The sequence below is a fragment of the Sylvia atricapilla genome, chromosome W, assembly GCF_009819655.1.
Source record: "Sylvia atricapilla isolate bSylAtr1 chromosome W, bSylAtr1.pri, whole genome shotgun sequence".
NCBI classification, from domain to species: domain Eukaryota; kingdom Metazoa; phylum Chordata; class Aves; order Passeriformes; family Sylviidae; genus Sylvia; species Sylvia atricapilla.
Genome location: NC_089173.1, coordinates 12709791 through 12735436, shown reverse-complemented (window position 1 = coordinate 12735436; position 25646 = coordinate 12709791). Strand labels below are relative to the sequence as shown.

At 35.3% G+C, this 25646-nt stretch overlaps 1 protein-coding gene across 1 annotated transcript in view; it reads right to left on the bottom strand.

Annotated features, from left to right (window-relative positions):
• Positions 1 to 25646, bottom strand: part of LOC136373303 (nipped-B-like protein) — a 182364-nt gene that overhangs the window by 9556 nt on the left and 147162 nt on the right. The window contains 19 exon segments of the mRNA XM_066338198.1: positions 482 to 589; positions 2373 to 2563; positions 3098 to 3271; positions 7405 to 7495; positions 7760 to 7914; positions 8044 to 8137; positions 8464 to 8604; positions 9926 to 10062; positions 10623 to 10731; positions 11873 to 11926; positions 13105 to 13203; positions 14626 to 14760; positions 15929 to 16075; positions 16181 to 16279; positions 17039 to 17141; positions 17237 to 17451; positions 17692 to 17778; positions 22644 to 22787; positions 24594 to 24726. Coding sequence (XP_066194295.1) covers positions 482 to 589; positions 2373 to 2563; positions 3098 to 3271; positions 7405 to 7495; positions 7760 to 7914; positions 8044 to 8137; positions 8464 to 8604; positions 9926 to 10062; positions 10623 to 10731; positions 11873 to 11926; positions 13105 to 13203; positions 14626 to 14760; positions 15929 to 16075; positions 16181 to 16279; positions 17039 to 17141; positions 17237 to 17451; positions 17692 to 17778; positions 22644 to 22787; positions 24594 to 24726 — 2416 coding nt within the window.

Below are 25646 nucleotides of genomic sequence, written 5' to 3'. Positions count from 1 at the left end.
CTCAGATTTTCCTTTCAGCAAGATCCCGCAGTTCTTAAAACCTTCCTATGTGCCTTCTGCTTAGATTACAATTTATAAAGCATTGATATCTTAACATTCTAATACATATATACTGACCTCTACTTTTACAAAGTACTCTCTGTTAATACAGGAAAATCATTGCTAATTGTTATGAAACAGTTCTTACCTCTTATCAAATAAATGCTCTTTAACATACTATTCAGTGAGGAAAACACTACTGTGGATTATAAATGAAAGGAATTTTTAGACTGGAAGAGATGTTTCAAATTATTATATCCTTTCTATTTCTGCTTGTAGAAATCTCCAAACAGGGGAAATAGTTGGGATCTTCTTTACAACTGCTTATAGTTATTGTTTATTTGTTATTTATATTATTTTTCTGCAGCTGAGGCCTATCCAAGTGTCGAGTCACCAGAGAATGTAACAGTATTTTGTAAAATGATAAATTAGAATTACTTACGTGAATGAACCCAGCATATTTTTTGTCTATTTCCACCAATTGCTGGTCAGCTTTGTTTCGCATAGAGGGCTCTGGGTCTGTGCCCATAGCAATTAAGTATGGCACACACTTGAAAAAAAAAAGAAATTATTATTAAGAGTTATCCCATCTCCTCTTTTGCACTCTTTCTCTTTTATTACAGTGTTGTTTATGTTATATTCTGACTACTGCAGAAACTAGAATAGAAGCTTTATGCAATTTACTACCTGAGTACTTTTTTCAAGCAAATAGTACAAAATACACAAAAGACCAACGTTATCATAGAATCATAGAATGGTTTGGATTGGATAGGACCTTAAAGGTCATCTAGTTCCAACCCCCTGCCATGGGCAGGGACATCTTCCACTAGACCAAGTTGTTCCAAGCCCTGTCCAACCCAGCCTTGAACACTTCCAGGGATGGGGCAGCCACAGCTTCTCTGGGCAATCTGTGCCAGGGCCTCACCATCCTCATAGGGAAGAATTTCTTCCTAATACCTAATCTAATCCTACTCCCTGTCAGTTTGAAGCCATTTCCCCTCATCCTTTCACTACATGCTCTTGAAAAAAGTCCCTCCATCTTTCTTGTTGGCTCCCTTCAGGTCCTGGAAATTCACAATTAGGTCACCCCAAAGCTTCTCTTCTCCAGGCTGAACAATCCCAATTCTCTCAGCCTTTCCTCATAGCAGAGGTACTCAATCCCTCTGATAATCTTGATGCCTCCTCTGGACTTGCTCCAACAGGTTGATGTCCTTTCTCTGCTGGGGACCCCAGAGCTGGAGGCAGCACTGCAGGTGGGGTCTCACCAGAGCAGAGGGGCAGAATCCCCTCCTCCTTTGCTCCCCACACTGTGGGATCAGCCTAGTCCACAGGGGGTTTCTGGGTGCCAGTGCACACAGACAGGGCATGTCCAGCCTCTCACCAACCAGCACCCCCAAGTATCTCTCCCCAGTCCTGCTCTCAATCTGTTTATCCCCCAGCCTGGATTGATCCCCGGGATTGCCTGACCAAGGTGCAGCACCAGCACTTGGTCTTGTTAAACCTCATGAGATTCCAATGGGCCACTTCTCAAGCTTGTCCAGGTCCCTCTGGATGGCCCTGTCCTTCAGGTGAGTCACCTGTACCACTCAGCTTGGTGTCATCTGCAAACCTGCTGAGGGTGCCCTCAATCCCTTTGTGTCATTAATGAAGATATTAAATAACACTGGTCCCAATACAGACCCCTGAGGGACACCACTGCTCACTGATAGCCATTGAGACTCAGGCATTATAAATTATAGAAGTTATGTGAGGTTTCAGGTAGTATTTCCAGTTCTCTCAAACTCCAAAGTCAATTTACACTACAAAATATGCCATTAAAAAAACCCAAACCACACACCACTAGTTATGATTGAACATGCACAATGGCTGTGTTATAAATAAATAATTACAAAAATATTATGTAAGCAAAGAATAGTGGAGATGATAACAGAAATTCTGACATTGACTCTGGAATTCCATAGTGTTTGGAGGACATGGGAATTGAGGTGGAAGCAAGCTGTCACAGTTTTCAGGATAAAGAATTAAAGAAAAGAGCTTGGCATACACCTGAAATTCATAACACAAATGTGCTCTAATGTACATTTGCATATGCACTTTAGGAACTGGCTAGGCTTTTAGATCTTGATCCAAAGACAAGAAAATACAGCATTTGGAATCTAAATTTCAAAATATGTTTTCTGTAAAGGCCCCTTGCTACAATAAGAGATTACTGCAACATAGCAGCAAGAGAAAAATTAAAAATGTATCTAGTAGGTGTAAAAAAGCTCTGAAATCTGAAGACCAAAAAAAAAACAAAACCAAAAAACACCCACCATCATAAAAGATTACCATACCTGAACAGGATGGATGAGACCCTGGTTTAATGTCAGTGCAATGACATTTAGAGCAAAGTGGCGTACACTGGACTGGGTATGAAAGAAAGCCTCAAGGACCTGTTTGAGATATAGCTGCATGATGGAACTACTCATCCCTGAGGAAATATCACCCATTTCTTTCAGGTCTTCCTGCTTTGCTACTTTTTTCCCTGTAAAAAGGACGAGAGCAATAGCACACTCACCACAGTATAATCATTTACTTTGCTATTATTTGATGAATACTTACCTTTAAGCTTTATAATACAAAGACATTTCAGCCATCTTAGAATGGGTTTATGAGCTCATGAAATATAGGACAGTCTGATAGCAAATACACTTAAAAAATTAGTCACACAAATTTAAAGTCTCGTTCCTCGATAAAGGTTTTATTTTTTACAATTTCTTATTTTGTATCTGCTAATTAACCTTGGAGAATATTTTGATAAAAAGTATTACTACCATCATTACAGCAACTATGCATTCTGGATTGCTTTCAGGATTTATACATCCTGAAAGCAAATAATAAGCTACACGTGTGAATATACCTATGCACTTAATGAATTTTTGAAAATTATTCTAAGATATCTTGTGTACAATATTACTAATTAGATAACAATCTTAAATTACTCAGTTCATGTATATAGTAATTGTATGCAACAAAGTTAGATTTTTCCTGCCTCAGCACAGAAGAACTCAGCACTTACAGTCTCTGTCTGCCTGCTGCATACGTGTATCCTCCTCCTGCAAGTAGGTCTGGAGGTTTTTTAACACCTGGATTTTTAAGTTTACTGAACAGTTCTTGTCAGAAAGAATGCTGTTGTACAGGGTCTTCACTTCCTGTTCAAACATTAAACTTGGGTGTTGTATAAATGCAAATCCTAAGGGTGGAAGAAGAGAGGAAATATTCCATGTTATTAACTAGAAATTGTATTTCTGCTTTTTAAGTCTTTCTTCAAAACAGAGGCATGAAATTTATCTTCTCCCAAGTGTAGTACTAACAAACAGTATTGCTTTTTCATATGGACACCATTTTAAGTTTATAAGGAGTTCTATTATCTGTCTGATAGATAAAGATGGAGTCCCGACCCAGGGCAGTTGAACTGAGTTATATAGGTCTGAAGGCATGCCCAGTGTACTGCATCTCAATGACTAGGAGGTCTCCCAAGAGCAAGGGAGGAACATTGCTAAAAAATTACTCATTGTTTTTCTAATACATTTGGAGAAAAACATTGTGCTGAAGCTATGAAGAATTATTCATATATAGAGAGAGAAAATGTGGAAAAATTGCTAAATATCCTGAGTATTTAAACAATAAAATATTAAAAGAAAAAAATAGTTCTGTTGACCACCTTCACCACAGTCAAAACTGCTGGCAAAGGACCCTGGATTCACTACTCCAGAGTTAAGAAAGCTTCTGCTCCTGAAACAACTGTAAAACCAGAGACTGATGCAGACCAAAACATGCTTTAAATGATTTCTCCTCTGTACTTAAAGAACTGTTCACAATAATAATTATTCTTCTTTGCATGATACCCAACTGTACAAGACATTACTACTGATAGATGTTTATTACTGTTTTTATTATTATTATTATTTCTAGATATTTATCTATGATTAGATGTTTACTGTTATTAGATATTTATCTATTATTAGATGTTTATTATTGTTAGTAGTTTACTATTGTTAGATACTTGCTATTGAATACCTATTATTAGTAGATATTGAGAATAGAGACTCGACAAGGAAAAGGCCTTGTCAAGCCTCTAAAGGGTGGAAATCATGCCTTAAGTTTTAGCTTTCATGTTTTTCAGAGTCTGTGCTGCCTAGGGGTGTAGTTCTGAGCCTCATATTAAGTGCTAGTAAGCTCTCTTCACAGAGTAGGTAGACAAAAGAAATCCTTTTCCTGCTGAAGACCAAGGACAACTTTCAGCCCAAAAGCATAAACAACAGTGGGCTGAAGAGAGAAACAAGAAGGATGAGACCTCACAACCTGAAGCTATAATTGGACAATTCAACCCCAATATGTAAATGGACCAAAACTTATAAAAGTGTGAGACCTGGTGACCGGTCGTCCATTTTGTGACCCTTTTAAGTCCACCTTGAGTGTAGCCCTGGTTAGACTCTTGTGCTGCCCAAGGTGTATCCTTAAAGGCTTTTCAATAAATATCTCCTTAATTCTCTAGCTCTGTTCAGTCTTTGTTTCAGGTCAGCCTTCCCAAGGCATCATAGTGAACACAATAAAATAAAAATTAGACCTCTCACTGTTATTATTCATATACCTATTAAGGTTGTGTATTGAAAATTATGTGAAGCATTCCCAAGACTACATCTGTTAGAAGATACAGACTATAGAACTGATTTTAGCTGCAGCCTTACCCTTGACAAAGAACTGGTTATTCTTAGTCAGGGAAGTCTCTATTTCATAAAAAGTTTGATCTAAATAAGTAACAGCATACATAATTTTAGATCACATATGTAGATTTAGGAGTGCTGCCAACAGACTCTTACAGAGTATCATAAAAGAATGGTAATGGGAACATAATGTCCCAATTTAAAATATATTTAACTACTTGATTAATTTTTTAAGACTGTGAGAAAAGCAAATATTAAGTGTATTTATTTTTCATGACCATATTAAACTAAGATTCTGAACGAACACACAGAAAACATAAACATAAAAGAAGAATGGGGGAAGAAATGAAAGCAAATAAAATTATGTGAAAGCAATGTATAAAAATGGGTGTAACAAGGGGAAGGCTGAGTCAGGTTTTTAAAAGTGCCTCTGTGCACACAGAAACAACAGTGTAGGTAAAAGCTACGTCTAGGGCAAGACCTCAGTGCACTTAAGATCTCGTTTCAATTTTAAAACAGGAAGGAAAGAAGGCAGGGGAGATGGAGGGGAAAGAGGTGAAAGAAAAAGGAATGATGCTTCTCTTTGAAGTAGGTAGTATAATTGTCCACTCTATACAGATGTATATTGATGTTTATAACTTGACCACCTCTGAGAAAGTCCAACCCATTTAAGTTGAATTTTGAAAATGGAAGGCACTTGCATATATGTGTAACAATCCATAACTCTTTCTTTCTTTCATTCATTCACTTATTTAAAAGAATCTAAAATCACCAGTACTCTTAGGGAAATTATTATTTTTCCATCCCCTGTAAGCAGGGAAGATATTTTACTTGGCATAAGAATTTTTCATAGGGGATGAAAAAAGGCAACTGTTGTGTTCTTTTAAGGACTGACTTCACATCTTGGGGCTGCTCTCACACCACTTCTCTTCATACCTTTGTTTTCACTCTGTTAAGTTTAAGCACTGAACTTGGCTGAGTAAGACATTACCTGTTAGATACTAACAAAATTTTTTATCCTCAATCTGCCTTTCAAGTACACATCTGGAAGAAGCATAACCATAACCATTAACCTTATGGTTAAACTCAATCTCTCAACAGCAGTGACACATCCCAAAGCAAAGGTTAAAACTGTTGAGTGTCCTTACTGTAAGGACACACTAATAATTACCAATAGGAAAGTACATGCTCTTCATTTGATGCCTTCACTCTGTATAAATGTTGAATTAGCTTGTTAGTAATTTTCATCTTATTGCTGCACATAAATGTTGAATGGATTTGACAACTTGACTCAATTACCAGCCTGTAAAATAAAGCTTTGCACTGCCTACTACATCTCTGCACACCCAAGCAGCTACCTTCAAAGTGGAACCAGTACTTAGATGAGACTAATATATCACTGAAAACAGGTGTCTGAAGTTTAATTAAGATAAAGATTGACATGTTTACAGGCAGAGAAAAAAGAATTAAAAAAATCTGAAGAATGCCTACTGATAGCCACTCCTGTTTTCTCCTCTTCCCCTAATTGATCACAGTTCAATCTGTAATTCAGGAACATTTCTGATGAATGCAACACACGGCCTCCATGAGTAAAGCAATCATTTCTATGGTTAGGAAGGCAGCTCCTATCCCATGTGCAATATTTTGTATAGAACAATTAGAATGGACTACAGTAAGTGTTGTGCATCTTGATACAATACCTAGAAAAACCTCCAGCTAGTTGTTAACGCCATAGCACTGTTCCTGTAACAGAGGCAACTCTAAAGCCATTAATCCCACTCAGCTGTCTGCAATGGTTTCCTCACAAAATATCAAATCAAGATTCAGTCTCAGTCCTTATCCTCAGCCCTCCCTAGCCTGAACTGTACCAGGATATCTAAAAAGCCACCTAAACAGCAGCATAAGGAGGAAAATTCTTATACACAGTAAAACCATATGATGCAAGCTAACACACATAGGAGATAATGAGAAGAAAGAACTGAACTCTTCCAGAAACCAAGGCCTGTCTGTCCAAAAAAGATGCTCTTACATGAACAGTTTTGGTCCTTGAGCAGAGGATGAACATGATACAAACCACTCAGTGGCAGTTCATGTATTACTGAAAGTCACTGACATACTATATCAATGCATTTAGACAAAGAATCTATTTAAAACTGAAATACTGCCAAAGATGCAAAATAAAATGTAATATTTAGACTATGGCATCATCTCAATGCCTTGTGAAATTTCACAGAGCATGCCCTACTTGGTATAAACAGAGTTTCCTCAACTCCTGTGGAATTTCTGCCCCCACACTTAAAATTCTAAGTTTTTCCATCATTTTTTCTAGTTATTCTTTAACCATACCTTGAGGACTTAAAAACAACATTTGGAGTTACAACATATTTGCATGTGGGGGAAAAAACCATCTCCATTTACTTTGGAAACTTGATGCTTTTAAGACTTGGTCATACATCAAAAAGGCATTCACTGTCACAAGCATCCACTCTGCTGCAGAAGTATGCAACTTCCAAGTATCCCTTTGACTACATTTCTATAGCCAGGTTTCAAATAAAACATGTGGTGAACTTTGATTTTAAACAAACTTCCCTGCCACTACACAAAGAAATGCAAGGATTTCTACTACAGCAGAATAATAAAAACTATTAATATTTCTTACCAAGGCCAATAATGGCTTTTGTCTGTACTTCTTCATCTGAATGCTTTGTAAAATACATCAGCAGTTCAAGTACTTTATCTTTAATGTTAACCTGAGGAAATTAAAACACAAATAATAGGTATTTGAAGATGAAACAGATATTTTTAATCTCTTATAAAAAGCATATATATCAAAGTGGAGAAACACAATCTTACTGCATTGTCTTTGCAAAACCATATATTTACAACCTAAAAAACGATATCATATGCATTATGAAGAAATACATAGCTTTTGAGCCTAGGAATACTGTGTTCTCAAATTGAAGTGGGACATTCAATATACACAAGATGTGGAGAGTAAATACAAGTTATTTTACCTTACTGTTGCCCTTAAAATCTTCCTGATCAAAATCAAAATGCCGACATAGTGCTCCAACAGTGAAAAGTGATCTAAGGAGTGCTGGTTTATTGGCAGTAAGTATGGTACTGTTGGGGTCTTCTTGGTGTTGACTTTTTAATTTTGAAAGTGCACCTAGAGTAAGATAAAAGTTTTGATCACAGTATTTAATCATGATCACAGTATTTAATCATGGTGTATCCCTAAGATAAGACTTGTAGGTGAAACTGAAGAGTGACAATTACATGTTGTGATTTTACTTACCATAGTATCTATTAAAACAGGCCCACACAAATTTATAGTTCTGAGTGACCTTGTTCACAACAGCCCCAAGACAGCTCACACAGTGCTGAACAACCTAGGTGCAAGAAAGAACAAATTAGTTATATATTTAGAATTTAAACCTGAGACTTTTGTGATGTTATGCAGGAAAAAGGTATGTAGAACTAAAAGTAAATTTCTAACAGATGTAATGTCCATCTCCTAGATTGCTCTGAAAACATGCCCAAATTTATAATTGCTAAAATATAGCAACAACACATACAAGCACAAGTAAACCAAGAACATTTATTGTTCATGGCTCAAAAGTTATCTTCATAATGAAGACAGACTTTCTTTAAACCAAAACTATGAATTTCACAATGTGAAATGAAATTAACCAAATAGTAGCAATTAAAAGCTTACTGTCATGCCATATTTGATGATGAGTTTCATGAGGTCTTCCTCAATAGTGGCAAGAAATGTCTCACTTGGGTGTTCCATTAGTGGCACTACAAGTTCTAAGATTTTTGCAACATTGCAGATCACCATGAAATCATTCTGGGTCTGAAACAACAGCATTTATAGCATTTAACATTTCTGGTTGTGTTACCTATAAGCTAAGTATTATTAATATATATTATGCAATACATATATAATACATTTTAATATAATACAATTACATAATAGTATGATGCAATTATGTATCTTTTGAAAGTTATTTGGTAAAGATTTAAAAGAATATATAGTTTACATTTGCTTTTAAGTTACATATTATTTTGAAAGCAAGTTCTTGTTTTCTACAGAATTTTTGTAAAAAAAAAAAAATCTGTAGAAGCAGAATTCAGCTATCATCAAGGCTGTGACAGACCTGAAAACTTTTGGTCATGAAAAATTTTTGGAGTCCTAAAACAAATTTAGAAACTCTTCCTGACACATGCACAGTAGAGAATACACAACACCTGGCAACAGGTATTGGCAGCAAGTAAATAATCAGATAACCTTTTCCTATACTGTTTGATCAGAAGCAGCTCTACATCTGTTGTAAATATGCCTAGAGAATGCTCTAGGGCTGAAACTGTAAAATTCTAGGCTATACCTGCAAGCTAAGCTAATAACAAGCATTCTTAGGCCTGCTCTTCCCCGTGCAGCTGACCTAATGTAATGGATTGCTGCCCTCCACTCAGTCAAGCTCTTCCTTGAGTCATGGCTGCATGATCCTGCTCTGCTCCTGCCAGATGAGTGGTTCATCACAACCTTCACTGAGCCAACTGTGGTAATCAAAATGGCAGAAAGCAATGCAGTGTTTCAGAGGGGGCCATTTTCCCGGACTGGGGGGATTCAGCACTGTAGCTCTATCATTTCTGTGAGCTAAAATGTCTTACAGAGAAATACAAAACCACCAGAGCTAAGGTAGAGAGAGGTGAACTGCTGAAGAGGATAAAGCAGGACATTTTCCTTGTAATATTTATGCTATATGTTAGATCACTCTATCTTATGGAACCATACATTTAGTCTTAAGATTGATATGTTAAATCTTAACTACTTTTAAGACTGTGACTATAAAATAAAACAATTTTAAGAAATTATTTCATAACAGGTGGAAAACTGTGTTTTAGTCTTTAAGGGAAAGAAGCAGCACAGGTTTCAGTTTCATTTGAGTGTAAAATGTGAAGGCAGAGGGTGAGGAACAGCATCTTGGAAGCGATAGAGATCATAAAATATCTTCAGAAGATATGATCATGAATCATAGAAACATAATTTTTATTTCTCTTTTATTTCTCTTTTCCTACCTTCAATTTCATCAAGTATACAATACAGCTGATAATTTCCATGCTTAATTATCTGGGAAAAAGAAAAGACTGATTTTCTAATTTTCTCTACTTACACTACATTTAGTGGTCAGGTATGGCTGCATGGTCATGGCATGTTTGACCATTAGCTGGGGCCTGATTTTGCTGAATAAGAACAAAGTGGTTATGCAAGCAACCAAGCGACCAGAATTCACACCTTTGTTGTCAGAATCTGCAAAAAAATTAGAAAATACGCAAAGTAATGTTTGAGCAATGAAAAACATGGCCAAAACATCATATGAATATTTCATTCATATCTTTCAAGATCAATATAGAATATTCTTATTAGATTAGAGATGAGAACATAATGTGCTAACATTTGTATATGATCACAACATATGTAAAATAAGAAGCAAAGATGCTTCAAAGATATCACTAGTTTTTAACCTAATTACTCTACACAGAACACTGGCCTAGCCAATGATTCCTATTACAACTGTAGAATGTATTAATACAAATAAAGCTTGACACATTTGTTTTGTTTTTAGTGATCTAAAAGTTTGAACAAGTTATTTTAAAATTAACTCTATTATTGTGATTAGCTAGAGAAAATTAGGGAAGCTTTATTATTACACAGTGTTCAAAGGTTCACAATCAAAATAAATGCAATAATTCATTACCATCAGTTTTGTAATAGGAATTCTGTAACAGTAACTTTTCACAGTAGTCATTTGAACCACCACTGTTACAGTATCATAAAATTCAAAGCTACTGGGTTGTAAACACTATTACCTGACAAGGATTCCTCATATTTAAGAATGTGCTCAACCAAATTGTCAACAAGTTGAGTACAGGCTTTCTTCACAGGTTTATATGAGGCATCCTCTTCTGACTTCAACAGCTATAGCAGATGAAACAGAAAATTATTTAGCATTCAGGGTGCATTCATTTACATTGGATATGTAGTGATTTAATAACAATTACTACAGATACACAAGGATTTTGCACTACAAAAATATTTAACTTCTCCATAAAAGTTACATGGTGAAGAAAAAATTAAGGGAAGTAAGAAAAAATCAAGCCAAAATGTAAAAGAAAAAAATTAACTGTGACAAAAAGACAAAGAGTTCTACTGATTTTTGCATTGGGATGAAAGCTTAATGAAATAATAGAGAAAACAATAATGTAGTCATAATTGCCAGCAGTAACTAACAGGAGTTAGATGGCTTTTAAAAACACTTAGGAAAAAAAAAAAAAAAAGTAACGTTTTTTTACACTAAAAAAAAATCAAACTAAGGTGAAACATAGCTCTATGAACATTTTAATCAGTTAATTTAATTGAGCCTGTACTATAGCTTTTTATTCAGTGCAGGCATTAAGAGGCACTTTGATTTACTTCGCTACCTATTTTCACAGCACTTGAGGCTAAAATAAAATCTTTGGAGACCTCTAATCCTCCCATGCATGCAGTTGCTAATTTTACTTGAAAATTAACAAACGCATATGAGTTGTAGAAGAGAAAGATAACACAGGCTAAGACATATAAACAAATCAAGCTCATTTCTTCAAATAATCAGAGTAAAATATAATGTGGAAGTAAGCTATGGGCTGAAGATTCACTGCTTCTATAAGCAGTGAAAATACATTGGATGTGAAAATACACTTATCTACCATTTTAAAAAATCTACATTACACTAGAAGCCTCATTTTAGAATTATATATCATAGCTGTGGACTTCATGTTAAGTCACTCATTATTTAAGAGACTATGAAATTAAAAAACAAACAAACAAAAACCTTCCCCAAAATCAAAAGGGAAGTATTTTTAAAACAAGTATATGGAAAGAAAGAAAATAATGTTGGAGACAAAGAAAGTTACACCAAAGGAGAATTAAAGAAAGGTCAGATGTTTAAAGGGCATGGATTGAATTTGTTTACTGTAAAGGACTAGTCTTGCAGTCTCCCTTCAATATGGTTTAGTAACAAAAGAAATTTTAAAATTCTTACAATGATTGTGGCATACATTCAAAATTCATTACTTACATTTTGAAGAAGCTGTTCAAACCAATCATAGCCTGTATCTCTACAAGCTGCAACCTAAAAGTAGTTTTGAGAATAAACTGGTTAAAAAAGGCATCTGAAGAAAAATTACTTCAATACAGATGTCATCTTAAAAGATCAGTAAACATGCACAGATATTTTTTCCTAAATATTTGGTAAAATATCTTTGGAAACCAGGAACTTTTTCCTGCATTTGAAAAACAGTTCTTACCATTTAAGTGATCTCAGAATTTGTATCCCATACAACACAAGGCCTACACATTTTACTGGAGATTGCTACCTCCAATGACAACCAAATTTGGGGTTAATAGAACAACATTTTGTACAGATTAAAGCACAAATACAATCTGACATATTAAAAATGAACATGTATATATATATGCATGTACATATTTTTATATAAACAAACTAAGCCTTCACTGGTATCGTGTGTCAGGAACAGCTCACAGATGCTCCAAAAAAAGAATTTACAGGAGAACTGAGAATAAACTGAAGTCAAATAGACTGACTGGTCATTCTGGAAAAATGCACAATACACTACAATTCAGTAAAAAAATTAAAAAGCAATTTAAACTCATATTTTTAAGTCATGAGGAGAGTACTTTTATTTGATATTTACATCTTGGTATAATTGAGATTAAAATACCTCTTCAGTACAGTGGCTTTAGACAATACATTTTCACTACAAATGTAAAAGCATTTTATTTGAAACAGATTTTTGAGATATACAATTTAATTTGCTGCTCCTAAAAAGTAGATAATATTATGCAGATACTAGTTTACCTTGGGTGAGAACATGATCTTGCATTTGTTGAATAACCTTTCAGAATAAATGTTATCAATTGAGGAATTTTTCTTTTAAGAGACAACTTCTTAGTTAAGCTTAATTATATGCTGCTACTAGCATTTCCTGAAAAATGTTAAATATAATAGAAACCTGTGGTGTTTTAACTGAACAAGTATTTTCCACAACCTGAATATAAGGTGATCTCAGTTATCATTGCCAGCAGATTGGTGAGCATTTAAAGTTTCCTATAGTCTGTTCCATCAGATTAATAATTCTAGCATGTATTCAATGTCAGGAGATATATTAAAAAATTAATCTGATTATTAAATTATTTGTGTATTTCTAAAATACTACAGACAATATTCCAAAGATACTAAAAAAATAATGAAATTTTACATGTAAGTTAATTAAAATTTGTTTAACATACCACATCAGTGATGTTTAGTATTTTCCTAGTCATTGCTTCTTTGTCATGATGTAGAGTTGGAGTGAACCAGAGCTTCTGGAATGTCTCATTTACTAATTTCTGAAGGAAAAAAAAAATAGCAGAAATAAATAATGTTACCTTGGCACATAGGTATTATTACTAATACATCTGTACAATATTTTTTTTTTACAATATGTGCACTTCCATAAGGAATTATTCAACCTACGTGATACTGTTGTAGAGAATGTTATCTGAGATAGACCCAGATTACTATTACAGCAGTTATAGTGGTCCCTAAGCAAGCTTCACTAAAATGATCACTAGGAAGTGATGCTACAGGAAAAGGAGTTACCATTTTCCTGCACTAATTTGCATCCCTCAGGAAAGCATAGTACCCCTGAGAAGCTGACAACTGGACACAAGACTTCAATTTCTACAGCAGAATTAGCAGCAATTGTAAATTACTTTGGCATTTTCAGAACAGCTGTGACAAGGCGAGGAAGAGAGAGAAGTCAAGTCTCTCTACCCAAACATAGGAAGTTGGTTCCCTTACAGTGTTTTTCTATAGAGGAAAAGATGGAATGTAATGAAAGTGAGCTATTCCAAAATTACTTATAAAGCATATGCTTGTAGGAAGCAGTCCTCATCCATGGAGACTTAAAAAAATACATTGCAGATACTGCCTCATCTTTATGAGGTTGTTGGAAAGGCAAGGGAAAGGTCATCCTCCTTTCCTAGCAGCACCTTAGATCCAGGTGTTCATCTACTTCTTGATTAACAGTCTTCTCTGAAAGCCACTTGGCATTAACATATCTCAAGTGGTAAAATTATATGTTGCAGCTTTCAAGTTCCAGATTTCAAATCCCACTGAAAGTGTGATACAAAATTATTACAGGTGTATTCTTAATTACCCAACAATTTTTAAATTCTTTTTACCAAATCAAACAAAAAAAATCAGTGTCAGGTTTATGATTCAACACATAATCTTAGGTTTTTGCCTTTCTGCATATATATCACACAAAGATTAGGATATGACCACATAAGTAACATTTTAGGGGGAATAACTGATTCATTAAACATTCAGAATTAATACAAAATTTTCAAAGATTAATAATTTATATTTTTTATGTGCAGAACTTATAAATATGGCATATACTAACATCAAGTACTTAATTTTGACTTAAAGATTATTTTGTTTTCAGAAAGGAATTTTATATACTAATTTTACGTGTTAGAAATGAGAAGTATCAGAGACAATAATTGCAAAGAGAAAAAAAACCCGAACTCTAGATAACAACTTTTTAAAATCCTTTGATTGTCAGCAAGAACTTGAAGAAAATAAAAAAAGAGAAGAAAATCAAGTCAGAAAGCAACGTAGAAAGTTATTTGCTCTTAAAAATTAAAAATGAATAAAAATAATAAAAATTACAAAGGAGCTATGAAATATTTTTATTATTTTTGCATCAAAATATAGAAACCAATTATGATAATTTAAATCCTGAAGGATATGTTTCATTCTACCTTAATGCCTTCTTCATCATTGACTCTCCGAATCATTTTTACACACATCTCAGTAATTTTGGGAAATGTTGGTTGTTCAATGCAGATATCCCTAAGTATCTTTATGACTCTTTTTCTGACACTGATACCAGTATCCTGTGAGGAGAAAAACATTATGCTCTTAAAAAGAAATCAAACATATTAATTAATGTATTATATAAATTATATTTGAAGATCACACAATCTGACCTGAAACATGGATTCAGAAAACGCAGCTAAAATATTTTGGAGTATATTTATACAAAAGGTCAGCATAACTTTATTTGCAACAATTCTAAAGGTTTGGGCTGAGTCCTCAAAACATTGAAACACTTCCTCCATTTATATCATCTCAATTAGGAAGTCATGATGTTGCAAATGCATAATGCCACTTCTTTCAGAGATGTGGCAAAATTCCTCATTTCATCTAATCTGTGCCTCAGTAAAGGGATCAAAAGGAATATAATCCTGGTTCTGTTGCAATGCAATTTTCTATGTATATTTACTTATTGATGTATATACTAGTTCTGGCTGGGGTAGAGTTAATTTTCTTCCCAGAGGCTGGCATTGGGCTGTGTTGGGGTTTGTGCTGCACACAGAGTTGATAATACAGAGATGTTTCTGTTGTTGCTGAGCTTGCACAGAGCCAAGGCCTTTTCTGCTCCTTGTATGCTGGGGAGGGGGCTGGGGATGCATGGGAGGTTGGGAGGGGACACAGCTGCAACAGGTGACCCCAACTGACCCAAGGAATATTCCAGACCATATGACATCATGCTCAGTATGTAAAGTGGGGGGAAGAAGGAGGAAGGCGGGGACATTTGGAGTGATGGTGTTCATCTTCCCAAGTCACCATTCCACAGGATGGAGCCCTGCTCTCTTGGAGGTGGCTGAATGCCTGCCTGCCCTTGGGAAGGGCTCAATGAATTCCTTGTTTTGCTTTGCTTGTGTGTGAAGCTTTTGCTTTCCTTGTTAAACTGTCTTTCTCTCAACCCAGGAGTTTTCTGCCTTTTACCCTTATGATTCTCTTCCCAGTCCTGATGGTGGGGGTGTGAGGAGTGGCTGCATGGGGCTTGGCTGCTGGCTGGGTTTAAACCACAACAATGTAACAAAGCCTCACTGAAAACAAGCAGTGCATGTTAGAAGGTTGGTCTTAAAAGCATGATGCTCCCCATTAAAATAAAAACATATCATTTACTCTTGCAATCATCATTCCATATTGTTAAACATCTAAACTAATTTGAAAACAAATTTCCCAATGACACTTATGATAAATAAGTCACCGTACCAATATTCTTTCAATCAGCATATCATAATACTGCTCAGCAAGCTGAGGACGACAGAGCACAAATCGGCCAAGAAGCTCCACAGCTGCTTCTCTTACACTAGTGGAGTTATCCATTAGCCGCCCATGAACTCCTCGTTGCATATCCAGCTAAAAAGGAACAAATTAAACACAAATCCAAAATAAGAATTAAAGATTTCTTTAAAGTGTGACAGAAGAATGCATATATATGATGGGTATTTCAGACTGTTTTACCCTGGCTAGAATACTGGGGTCTACAGCAACAACCTCAGACAGACACTTCATGGCTTTTGTTCGAACAGCAATTGCATTTTCACCAAGTACACGCAGAATCTAATAAGAGAACAAAACCAAAGATTCATTTGCTTTGAGAAGGTATCAAACTGTTTAACAGGCAACAATGTAGCAGAATAACATGGAAATGAAGTAACTAAAATAGGAAGTCCATTTTAAACTCTACTTTTGCCATTCAGTTGTGGCTTTCATCAAAGTTCTTTCAATGGAAGAGGTGGATTTGGGCACTATCATTTTAAGAATGGCTCTGTATGCAGATTACTATAGGTAACAGAACCTAAAGTAAGCTAAACCAAACCAGTACTGGAGTCCAAACATGTTGCCATGACAACATGTTAGTGCTCTTCTCCCAGAAAAAGGAAAGAAAACACACTGGTTAAACAACAGCTTCCAAAGTGACAGTAACATGCACCACAAACAAGTAGCTAAGCTGGCTTTTGTTTTCAAATTAAGATCAATTTAATGAGTTAATATCACCAGATGAGCATGCATCTGGCAGAAATTGTAAAAGAGATTTCAACATTTTGCAATTGTTTTTTTACTGTGTACATCTAAGATATTGATTTTGCCATCTACATCCATGGACAAATAAAATAATGCATGTACAATATGACATATTGAATGTATGCAAGAAAAAGAAATATAAGCACTTATGTCATTAATACAGAAAGTACATGGTGTTATCATGGCCTGTTAAATATCCGTGCTCAACAATGAACATATATGGCACACTACCACAAAAGTGTTTGGAATCAGAAACCAACTGCATTTCACTCAAAGATTTCCAACACAGTTTACCTGTGTCAAATAAATATCGAAGCTCTGGGCAAATGGCCTCAAAGAGGCCAAGTAGCGAACAATCAAACATGCATCTTCATAGTCCACAGTATCAGAATTCATTCTGCAACAAATTCAATGTTTTAATTAGGACATGTTTATAAAAATGATATAAAATGTCAAATGCATGGTTAATAAAGCAGTGGTGCTCAAACGTACTTTAATGTACTGAACTGAGATGGAGCAGTTTTAATGATGCTGCGAAGAAATGTTTTGCGACTTTCCGCTCTATGCATGATCTGCCCTGTGGTCTCAACATCTTTTGCGTGATGAGTTCCTTCAGATGAATCCTCATCCTTCTGAGACTTAATTGCTTTCTCTGTCTCCATGGTTGTATCACGGAACCACTGAGCTATATAAAACTTCCGAGAAAACTGGAGAAATCCAGCAGGATACACAGAAAACAAAAACAACAGATGTAGAAGAGTGAAATTAACAGATATATGAGACTGAGTTTAATGCATCAAGCATATTTCAGAAAACACAATCAACATTACACGTTAGGGTGACAATTTAATTGAATCTCTAATATGCATGACCAAAAATCATTTTATTCAGTGCATGTGACTAAAATTATTTTTATATAAATTTGACATCAGAAATCTGAAATTTACCACTAATGATGCATCAGTTTCTGTGTTCTCATCCAGATAATCTAGCAAAGCCTTTTGCAGCTGTTGAATTTCATCTTCTCCTGAAACCTATCATAAATAGAAAGACAATTTTAAAATAGAATACTGCACAGTGGTGATTATCATCTGAAAATCTGTATGCCCACATATAAAATACACTGAAGTTAATGTTCTGCAATTATCAATACAACTAACAATTTTTAATCAATTACTTCTAAACTTTATAGAGACAACCAAATTAGACTGTAGCTCCAAAGTCAAAAAAAGATTAACAGCAGAATAAGACTTGTTTTAAAACAGATTGACTGATTTGCTTAATTTTAATTCTATGATCTTGTGTGAAGACCCTCTGTTCCCAAGGAAAAAGAAAGGGCTGAAATCAGACATAGCAGACTGAAAAAAGATTTAACCTATAAAAGGCATCATTAGCTCTCTCAACAATATTAAACACTGAAAAAATGACTTCACAGATGGACAAAGGATAAAAGGCAAAAAAGTCAAATGAACATAAATATGAAACAGACAACAGTAAAAACATATAGGAAACGTCAAAGAAATAAAAATAACTTATCCCTCTGCAAAATATTTGGTATAACTGTTTTCAGGTTTAAAGCATTGATACAGAGAAAGTGCAGCAAGTAGGCTCAATTAATTTAGCAAAGAATTTAGAGAGGTTATTCCCAAACACCCCTGAGCTCTAGCACTAAAGAATCATACTCTCTGAGACTCAATTATGTTTCTATCAGGTAAAAAACCTTGAGAACAAACATACATTTTATAAAAATTCCACTTAGTGAATAAAGTCTATCTAAAGAATAGGGTAATATAAATTTTCCTGTGAAGTACTTTTAAGATGCACAAAAAGGATTATATATGAAATATTATTCTGAGAACTATGCATCAGATTTGTAAATATCTAAACTGTATGAATGTTAAAATCAGAATATTTTTTTACAAGAGGCTATTTTATAGGAAATATGTATACCCTGATCTCTTAAATAGTTCTAGCCTTTACAAATTGAACAATGATTTTGTAAATGACCATCAAACAATGTACTTTTCCCCATATAGGGGTTAGAGATCAAATCAGTATCAATTAACTTGTTAATGAATCAGAAACTTTTTCAATACCTACAAGACAGCATAAACCCAAAACCATAAACCACTTTTTTTTTCCTTAGTATTATACTGAAATGTGCAGGTCCTTACAATTGCTGATGCTACAGCAGAAAAAAAGGGGGTTTCCCCCTTCAAATTAATGAGTTTATAAATTTAAAACACATCTACAGTAGACATAATACTAGTATAGGTTTATTAACTTATATTTGGCACCCTATGACCTGCAAATTGTGATTTGAAAGTCTGACCTTCAACCAATGTTAAATTCTGTGGATAAAAAGGCTGAAAAATTTGCTTGATGAACCTTAACTGCCTAACTATTTTAAAAAGTAAAAACCTAGAACAAACAAAAAGAAACTGTGAAGCCCACAACAAATCATAGTTAATACTGATAATAAAAGTAGAAGAATAATTTCTGGCTTAAACTTCTTCAGCTACAAAACATTTTTCTTCTTCAGCAATAAAACCTGTAACTTATAACCATCAACTTCTGTATGAACAGCATAGATTGAGAATCTTGTCACAAATGCAGCACACAATATAGCTTGCAAACAACAGCAAGTGGAAAAAGGTAGAATTACAAGTCCAGAAGATCAGCATATCAAGAGGTAAGGTAATGAAAAGCATGCACAAATGTTCAAACCAGCTTGGCAATCTGACAGATTTCTACGAAAAAAATCTGTTTAAAAATGTCAAAACAGAATAAATTTTCTCCTAAATCTAATAATACAGTTCATGAGTCCAAACCACAATATACAGAGTTATAAGCATTCATCAATCATTGGAGATTATCCTGGTAATGATATCAGAGGGTAGAAGTAAATATCCAACAGTGTAAGTATTCAATTAAACAGGAAAGAAAAATCTGTAGAGATATAAGTTCATTTCTGAATGAAAAGAATAATTTAAGATATTTCTAATGACTAAAGCTGAATATGTCTATGATCTTATTTTTTTGCCATTTGAGCAACAAAGTGAAGCTTAGGTGTCATGTACACATTTTCATGTAGTTATTTGTTCTTTTGTTACAAATGATTTATAAACAACACAGTCTACCCTGAGTGATTGTACTTTATAGCATACATGTTTCACAATGCCATCATCTATGTTAAGCTTCCTGAGTAACTGAAAAAAGCTTTTTAGCACTCAATTGCCCACAGCTATTTTATTTTCTGCGGATGCCAATGCCTAGTTACTGTCTGATCCTGTAAAAAACTCAAAACAAATAGAAAACTTCACGTCACCACTCAGGTATGTATCTTTTTAGAATATCTTTCAAGACTATTATATAACTTCTGGAGATAAGGAAAAAGATTCTAAGAAAATATTTCCCTATGAAGTCTAATGTACAATTGTCAAAATCACTGCAAATGAAGAATTACAACCCCTTAGCACATAGAAGTATAAATTATAATAAGCCATTGTGTGTTTTAGCATGAATGTCAAAGGGGGTTTTTTCCTAAGGAAATTTTAGTATAAATTGATTGACAGCTTGGCTGACAAATAGGAGTGTTTTTTACACTTTTGGAAACGCAGTTTTGAATTACAAGTTTTAGGTGACTCGGCTCTTTTTTTTTTTTTTTTTTTTCCTGGCAAGAAGCTAACATTACTTTGTAAGTCAAAAGTTCGGGCTGGGCCCCCTGGGGCCAGGCCTGGCTAGGCCTTGGGTGTGTGTGTGTGTGTGTCTGCCTGTGGGACAGCGGCCAGGGCTGGCCGTGTCCCCTCTGTCCCCTCCTGGCTCCTTCGATGGGGACAGGAGGATGAGGACTGCAGACCAGCAGTCTGGCCCTGCGCCAGGACCACGGTGGCCGTGCTCTGGGCCTTGGTTGCCAGAGCTGCTGGTCCGAAGGAGGAGAGACATTTAAGAACTTTTCTCCGGAGCTCCAGGGAGCTGATCCAGGTTTGAGTCGCTTTAGAGCTGACCAGGGGTGGAGGAGGTTTCGTCCATCAACGTTCCTGAGCATGCGCTCTCTCTCTCTCTCCCCCTTCCTCCCCCCACCATCACCTGTGGCCTTGAAGTTCCGGGAGTGAACTGAAGAGGAGAAAAAAAGACTCTGGGCAAAGACATTAAGCCTTTTCCCTCCTCCATGGAAAACAGAGTGATTTGAAATGTAGAGAGACAGCATTGAGACAAAGTCAGTGAAAGAACTGAGGAAGACTATTGGAAGATGGGATGGAGGAAGTGGACATTTTTGACCGGACTTCTCTAGATGTGAATTATGGGGAAATGGACTGTTTTTGTAATATCCTAATGCTGCTTGGGGGAATGCAAGTTCTAGCCAAAGGGTTGTGTGTATTGATATACAAGGGTTTTGATTGAGAATGTTGAATAGAATATGTCCCTGGCTCCTGGGAAAGAACAAGGAGGTCTCTATTTCTTTTGAGATAGAGGCAATTTTAGAGATAAAAGAAAATCCTTGTTTTGTACTAAAAAAGCATTCTTAAAACAATACCCCAAACATGCAGAAACCCATAAACAGCTTGGAAAACTGTTATATGGGTGAGACTGCACAGAATCTGCAGAAATTCCGAGCAGTTGCAGATCTGTGGCCTTGAAAGCCACCAGACCTTTTCTTGTGGCGTGTTCTCCATAACTCAAAAGAAGTTCCTCTCCCAAAGTAAAATCATGTTTAAATAACAGCAACTAACTGAAAATCATAGTTCTCTCTCTGTGTTAAATGAAAATGTAAACAATTTGAGGGGGAGAAAGTGTTTGAATGTCTCATTTTTTGTCTCTCTCTTTTTTCTTTAGTGTATATTAATAAAATCTATCTGTTTTTACTTTTAAGTTGTACCTGTTTCACCTTTTTCTCCCAAAATCCTATCTCCCAGTTAATAAACAAAATTTAGCAAATATAAAACCACAACAGTCATGAACATAAAGATTTTCCACTATGCATAGTAAAATATTCCAATTGACAAAAGTTATGAGAAGTATCAGCCTCATGAAGGAGTAAATGAATTTTGATTCTTTATCTGAATGCCTGTAAATTGCACGAGTTTTACCTTCAAAATAAGTCTGTAATAGTCATCATAAAATACATACAGTAGATCTGGAGTCTTTTCAGGGAAACCAACTTGATATGACTACTCAACTTTAGATCTCGTCATGCTGAGAACAATTAGTAGTTCAGAAAGAAAAGTATTGCATCCATAAGAAATGTAAAAGTTCACATTTTTAAAAAGACCCATAAGGCCCAAGATTTTCTTAATGTACTATAGAGAACCCAAATGCACACACTGCTTTGTTAATTACTGCCAATCTTGCAGATTTGGAGACATTTTGATAAGGAGCATTAGCAGAAATGCAAATATGTATTCTCTAATGAAAGATATATGCAACTCCAGTAAAAAAAAATCACAAAAATAACAACCCCGCCTAAACATACAATCAATACCAGTTCCATCACATAAAAACTAACCTTTTAGGCGTAACAGTTTAACTCTCAAAAGTCTCTATATGAGTGCCATAGATCAATTACCATTTTGCAATAGCAAATGCACATACATGCATACACACACATATATATTTTAAGGCCTCTTAAGATATAATCCAACTGTCACTCCATTATTTCATCTATATCCTCACCAGAAAATTTGTTTTACCATTTTAATTAACCACTTAAAATGGTCACTAGGAAGATGGTGTCAGAAAGACATAAATTAACAAATGTGATACTTATAAATTGAGTATATTTGATTCAAAAATCTGAACAACATTGAAAACTCATTACCAGTTTTTCACACATCTTTAAAATGTTTAGGCTTTTAAATAGATACATGTCAATCCAACTGGCATGGGATCTTTCACACACCTGTTTGAGTATTCTAGCTATAGAACCTTGATCCATTTTGCTAGTGACTGCATCTTTCCTGAGTCTTGCAGCTACAGTTCCAAGATAGTCAAGCGATGCAACTCTTAATGCCATTTCTGTAGATTTGTTACTAAACTGATGAACCTAAGAAAAGCAGAAAAAATTATTTATTTCTGCAACTGAGATTCTTCTTACAGGACATTTTTGCCTTATTAAAAAGTTCACCTAATTTCCATACTGCCTAAAGTTATGTAATTTACTATTACATCACAGATATAGTCCTTACTTTAGAATGTTTTTTCCCTTTACTGAGTGTTTTGCTTTACAAATATGCCTGTTATAAAAATATATATTTTAAAAAAACTAGAATAAACCAGACATCTAGTAGAGCAGATATCCTTTGTAATATCATAGCACCATAATACATCTTCCTTGTTATACACACAAGTGCAAAGAAAGCTAATTTTACCAGGAATATGACCATAAAATATTTTCCAAATAAAAAGCCCAAATTACTGTATTAATTGCATTGTAATACTGAAGAACAACTCTCAAAAATGTTACTATGAAAATATTCACATTCTGTAAAATGTCACAATCTGTAAGTAAATGTACCACTTACTTTAAGATCAAACTTGTAAAAACCAAAATACTTAATTGTTTTCAGGTTCTGTGCTAAAGGAATAGTCCAGAGGAGTATGGGACTGGGAGAGCAAAGTCCCTCCCACTCTAAGTGAAGATCAGGCTCATGACCATCTGAGGAACCTGAGTGTCCATAAGACCTTAGAGCACCTTCCAGTACCTGAAGGGGGCCTATAAGAAAGCTGGAGAGGGATTATTTACAAGGGGATGGAGTGATAGGAAAAGGGGGAATGGCTTCCCACTAGCAGAGGGCAGGGTTAGATGGGACATTGTTAAAACATTTTTCTCTGTGAGGTGGTGAAGCCCTGGCACAGATTGCCCAGAGAAGCTGTGGCTGCCCCATCCCTGGAAGTGTTCAAGGCCAAGTTGGACAGGACTTGTAGCAACCTGGTCTAGTGAAAGTTGTCCCTGCCTGTCCACTGCAGGGGCGTGGAATGAGATGAGCTTTAAAGTCCCTTCCAACCCAAACCATTCTATGATTCTATGAATAATTACAGGTATTAGTCTGACTTTATTCCCAATGAATATGAATGAAACTATTGGATAGCATCCAAAGGAGGGTTATGAAGATGGTGAAGGGTTTAGAGGGGAAGCCATACAAGGAGTGGCTGAGGGCATTTGGTTTGTTCAGCCTGGAGAAGAGGAGACTGAGGTCAGACCTCATTGTGGTCTACAACTTCCTTGTGAGGGGCAGTGGATGGGCAGACACTGATCTCTTCTCTGGTGACCAGTGACAGGACCTGAGGGAATGGCTGAAGCTGTGTCAGGGAGGGTTAGGTTGGATATCAGGAAAAGGTTCTAGCCCCAGAGGGTGGTCAGGAACTGAACAGGCTCCCCAGGGCAGTGGCCACAGCCCCAAGGCTACCAGAGCTCAAGGAGTGCTTGGACAACATTCTCAGGCAGAGGGTGAGACTGTTGAGGTGTTCTGTGCAGGGCCAGGAGTTGGACTCAATAATCCTTGTGGGTCCCTTCTAGCTCAGCATATTCTATGATTCTATGAATATCTAAACTTATTAGATGCTATAGAATGGCATTTTTTAATGTGGAAAATGTCATGGAGTATTAGAAGAGGACATTAATGAGAAACTGTATACATATAACCTTTACTAAGTTCCATATCAATGATCTTCTGACCTAAATTTTATTTTCTATGCATTATGTAATAGTGATACATGTAAGAATATCCTTACATGCTGCATGCATGTCAACAATCAGAATACACTCCTGTAATAGTTTCAGCTGAAATAAACAAGTTTCATTGTAATAAGAAATAAATTAATATAATAGTTAAGAACAAGTATCCCTTACCAATAGCCTTCCTAATAAGCTAAGTAGCAACTCTGCAGCTGGCCATTCTGGTTTATTGACTGTGGAAAGAAGATCTTGAATAAAGTTCTCAAACAGTGGTCTGTAATCTTCTTCCCCTTGTTTACTGCCACATCTGTTTAAATCAAAATGCATGTTTGTAAGTGAATTTAAGAGCCATTTAAGCTTTTCTTCTGATGCAAAGAGAACTAATCCCATTTTTAGACAGAAAACCAGTTTTATGCAATTCTAAAAAAAAAAAAAAATCCAAAATATTAGCAGAAAAATTGTTTTTTTCCATTTACAGACAAATAGTTTAAACAGTTATCACTCCAAGTTGCACTGCAAGTAAAGCAGTTAATTCAGCGTAGTAGCATTTTGTTCCTAAGGTTTTTTATTTATTGTTTTGAGTTAAAGTCTGCATTAACTTGGATAAACGAAGTAGGTAAAATTCTAAAGCCCAAGCTACAGTGGGGTATTTAGGTGTTTTGTCCTTAAACATGGTCTGACTTATCTCACAGTGATAAGGCATCTCAGTATTATGTTCCAGAAAGGAACATCAGAATGTAAAAATCAAAAGATAACATACGTGATAGTGTTTCACCTATATGTGGCATCCCTAACTTTAATTATACCAAAAGTATGCAGAGAAATGGCTAGATAGCTCATAAACATCGTTTTGGCTTAACAACAGAAATTAACATAATAAAAATCTCAGGACTTTTTCTTACAAATCCTTTGGTTATTCAGGTATGAGGTTTTTTCCCTGCTGAGCTATTGACATTCCTAACTTTATCTAAATGAAAATAATTTTAGGGTTTTTATATTTTGGTCATTTTGATGACTGAAATAATCTGGTTTCATCACTTAAATATTTTACTCAGCCTTTTCTTCCATGTTTCAGATGAGTAAAAGATCCTTGATAAAAGGATCCTACATAAATTATCAGACATTCTTAAATGTGTTCTTAAACTCTCTGCTGACTGTCTGTTCCATAAAAATTTTTTTTTCCAGACAGGTAGCTCTCTCAGAGATCTATAAAATATATTGTTATAA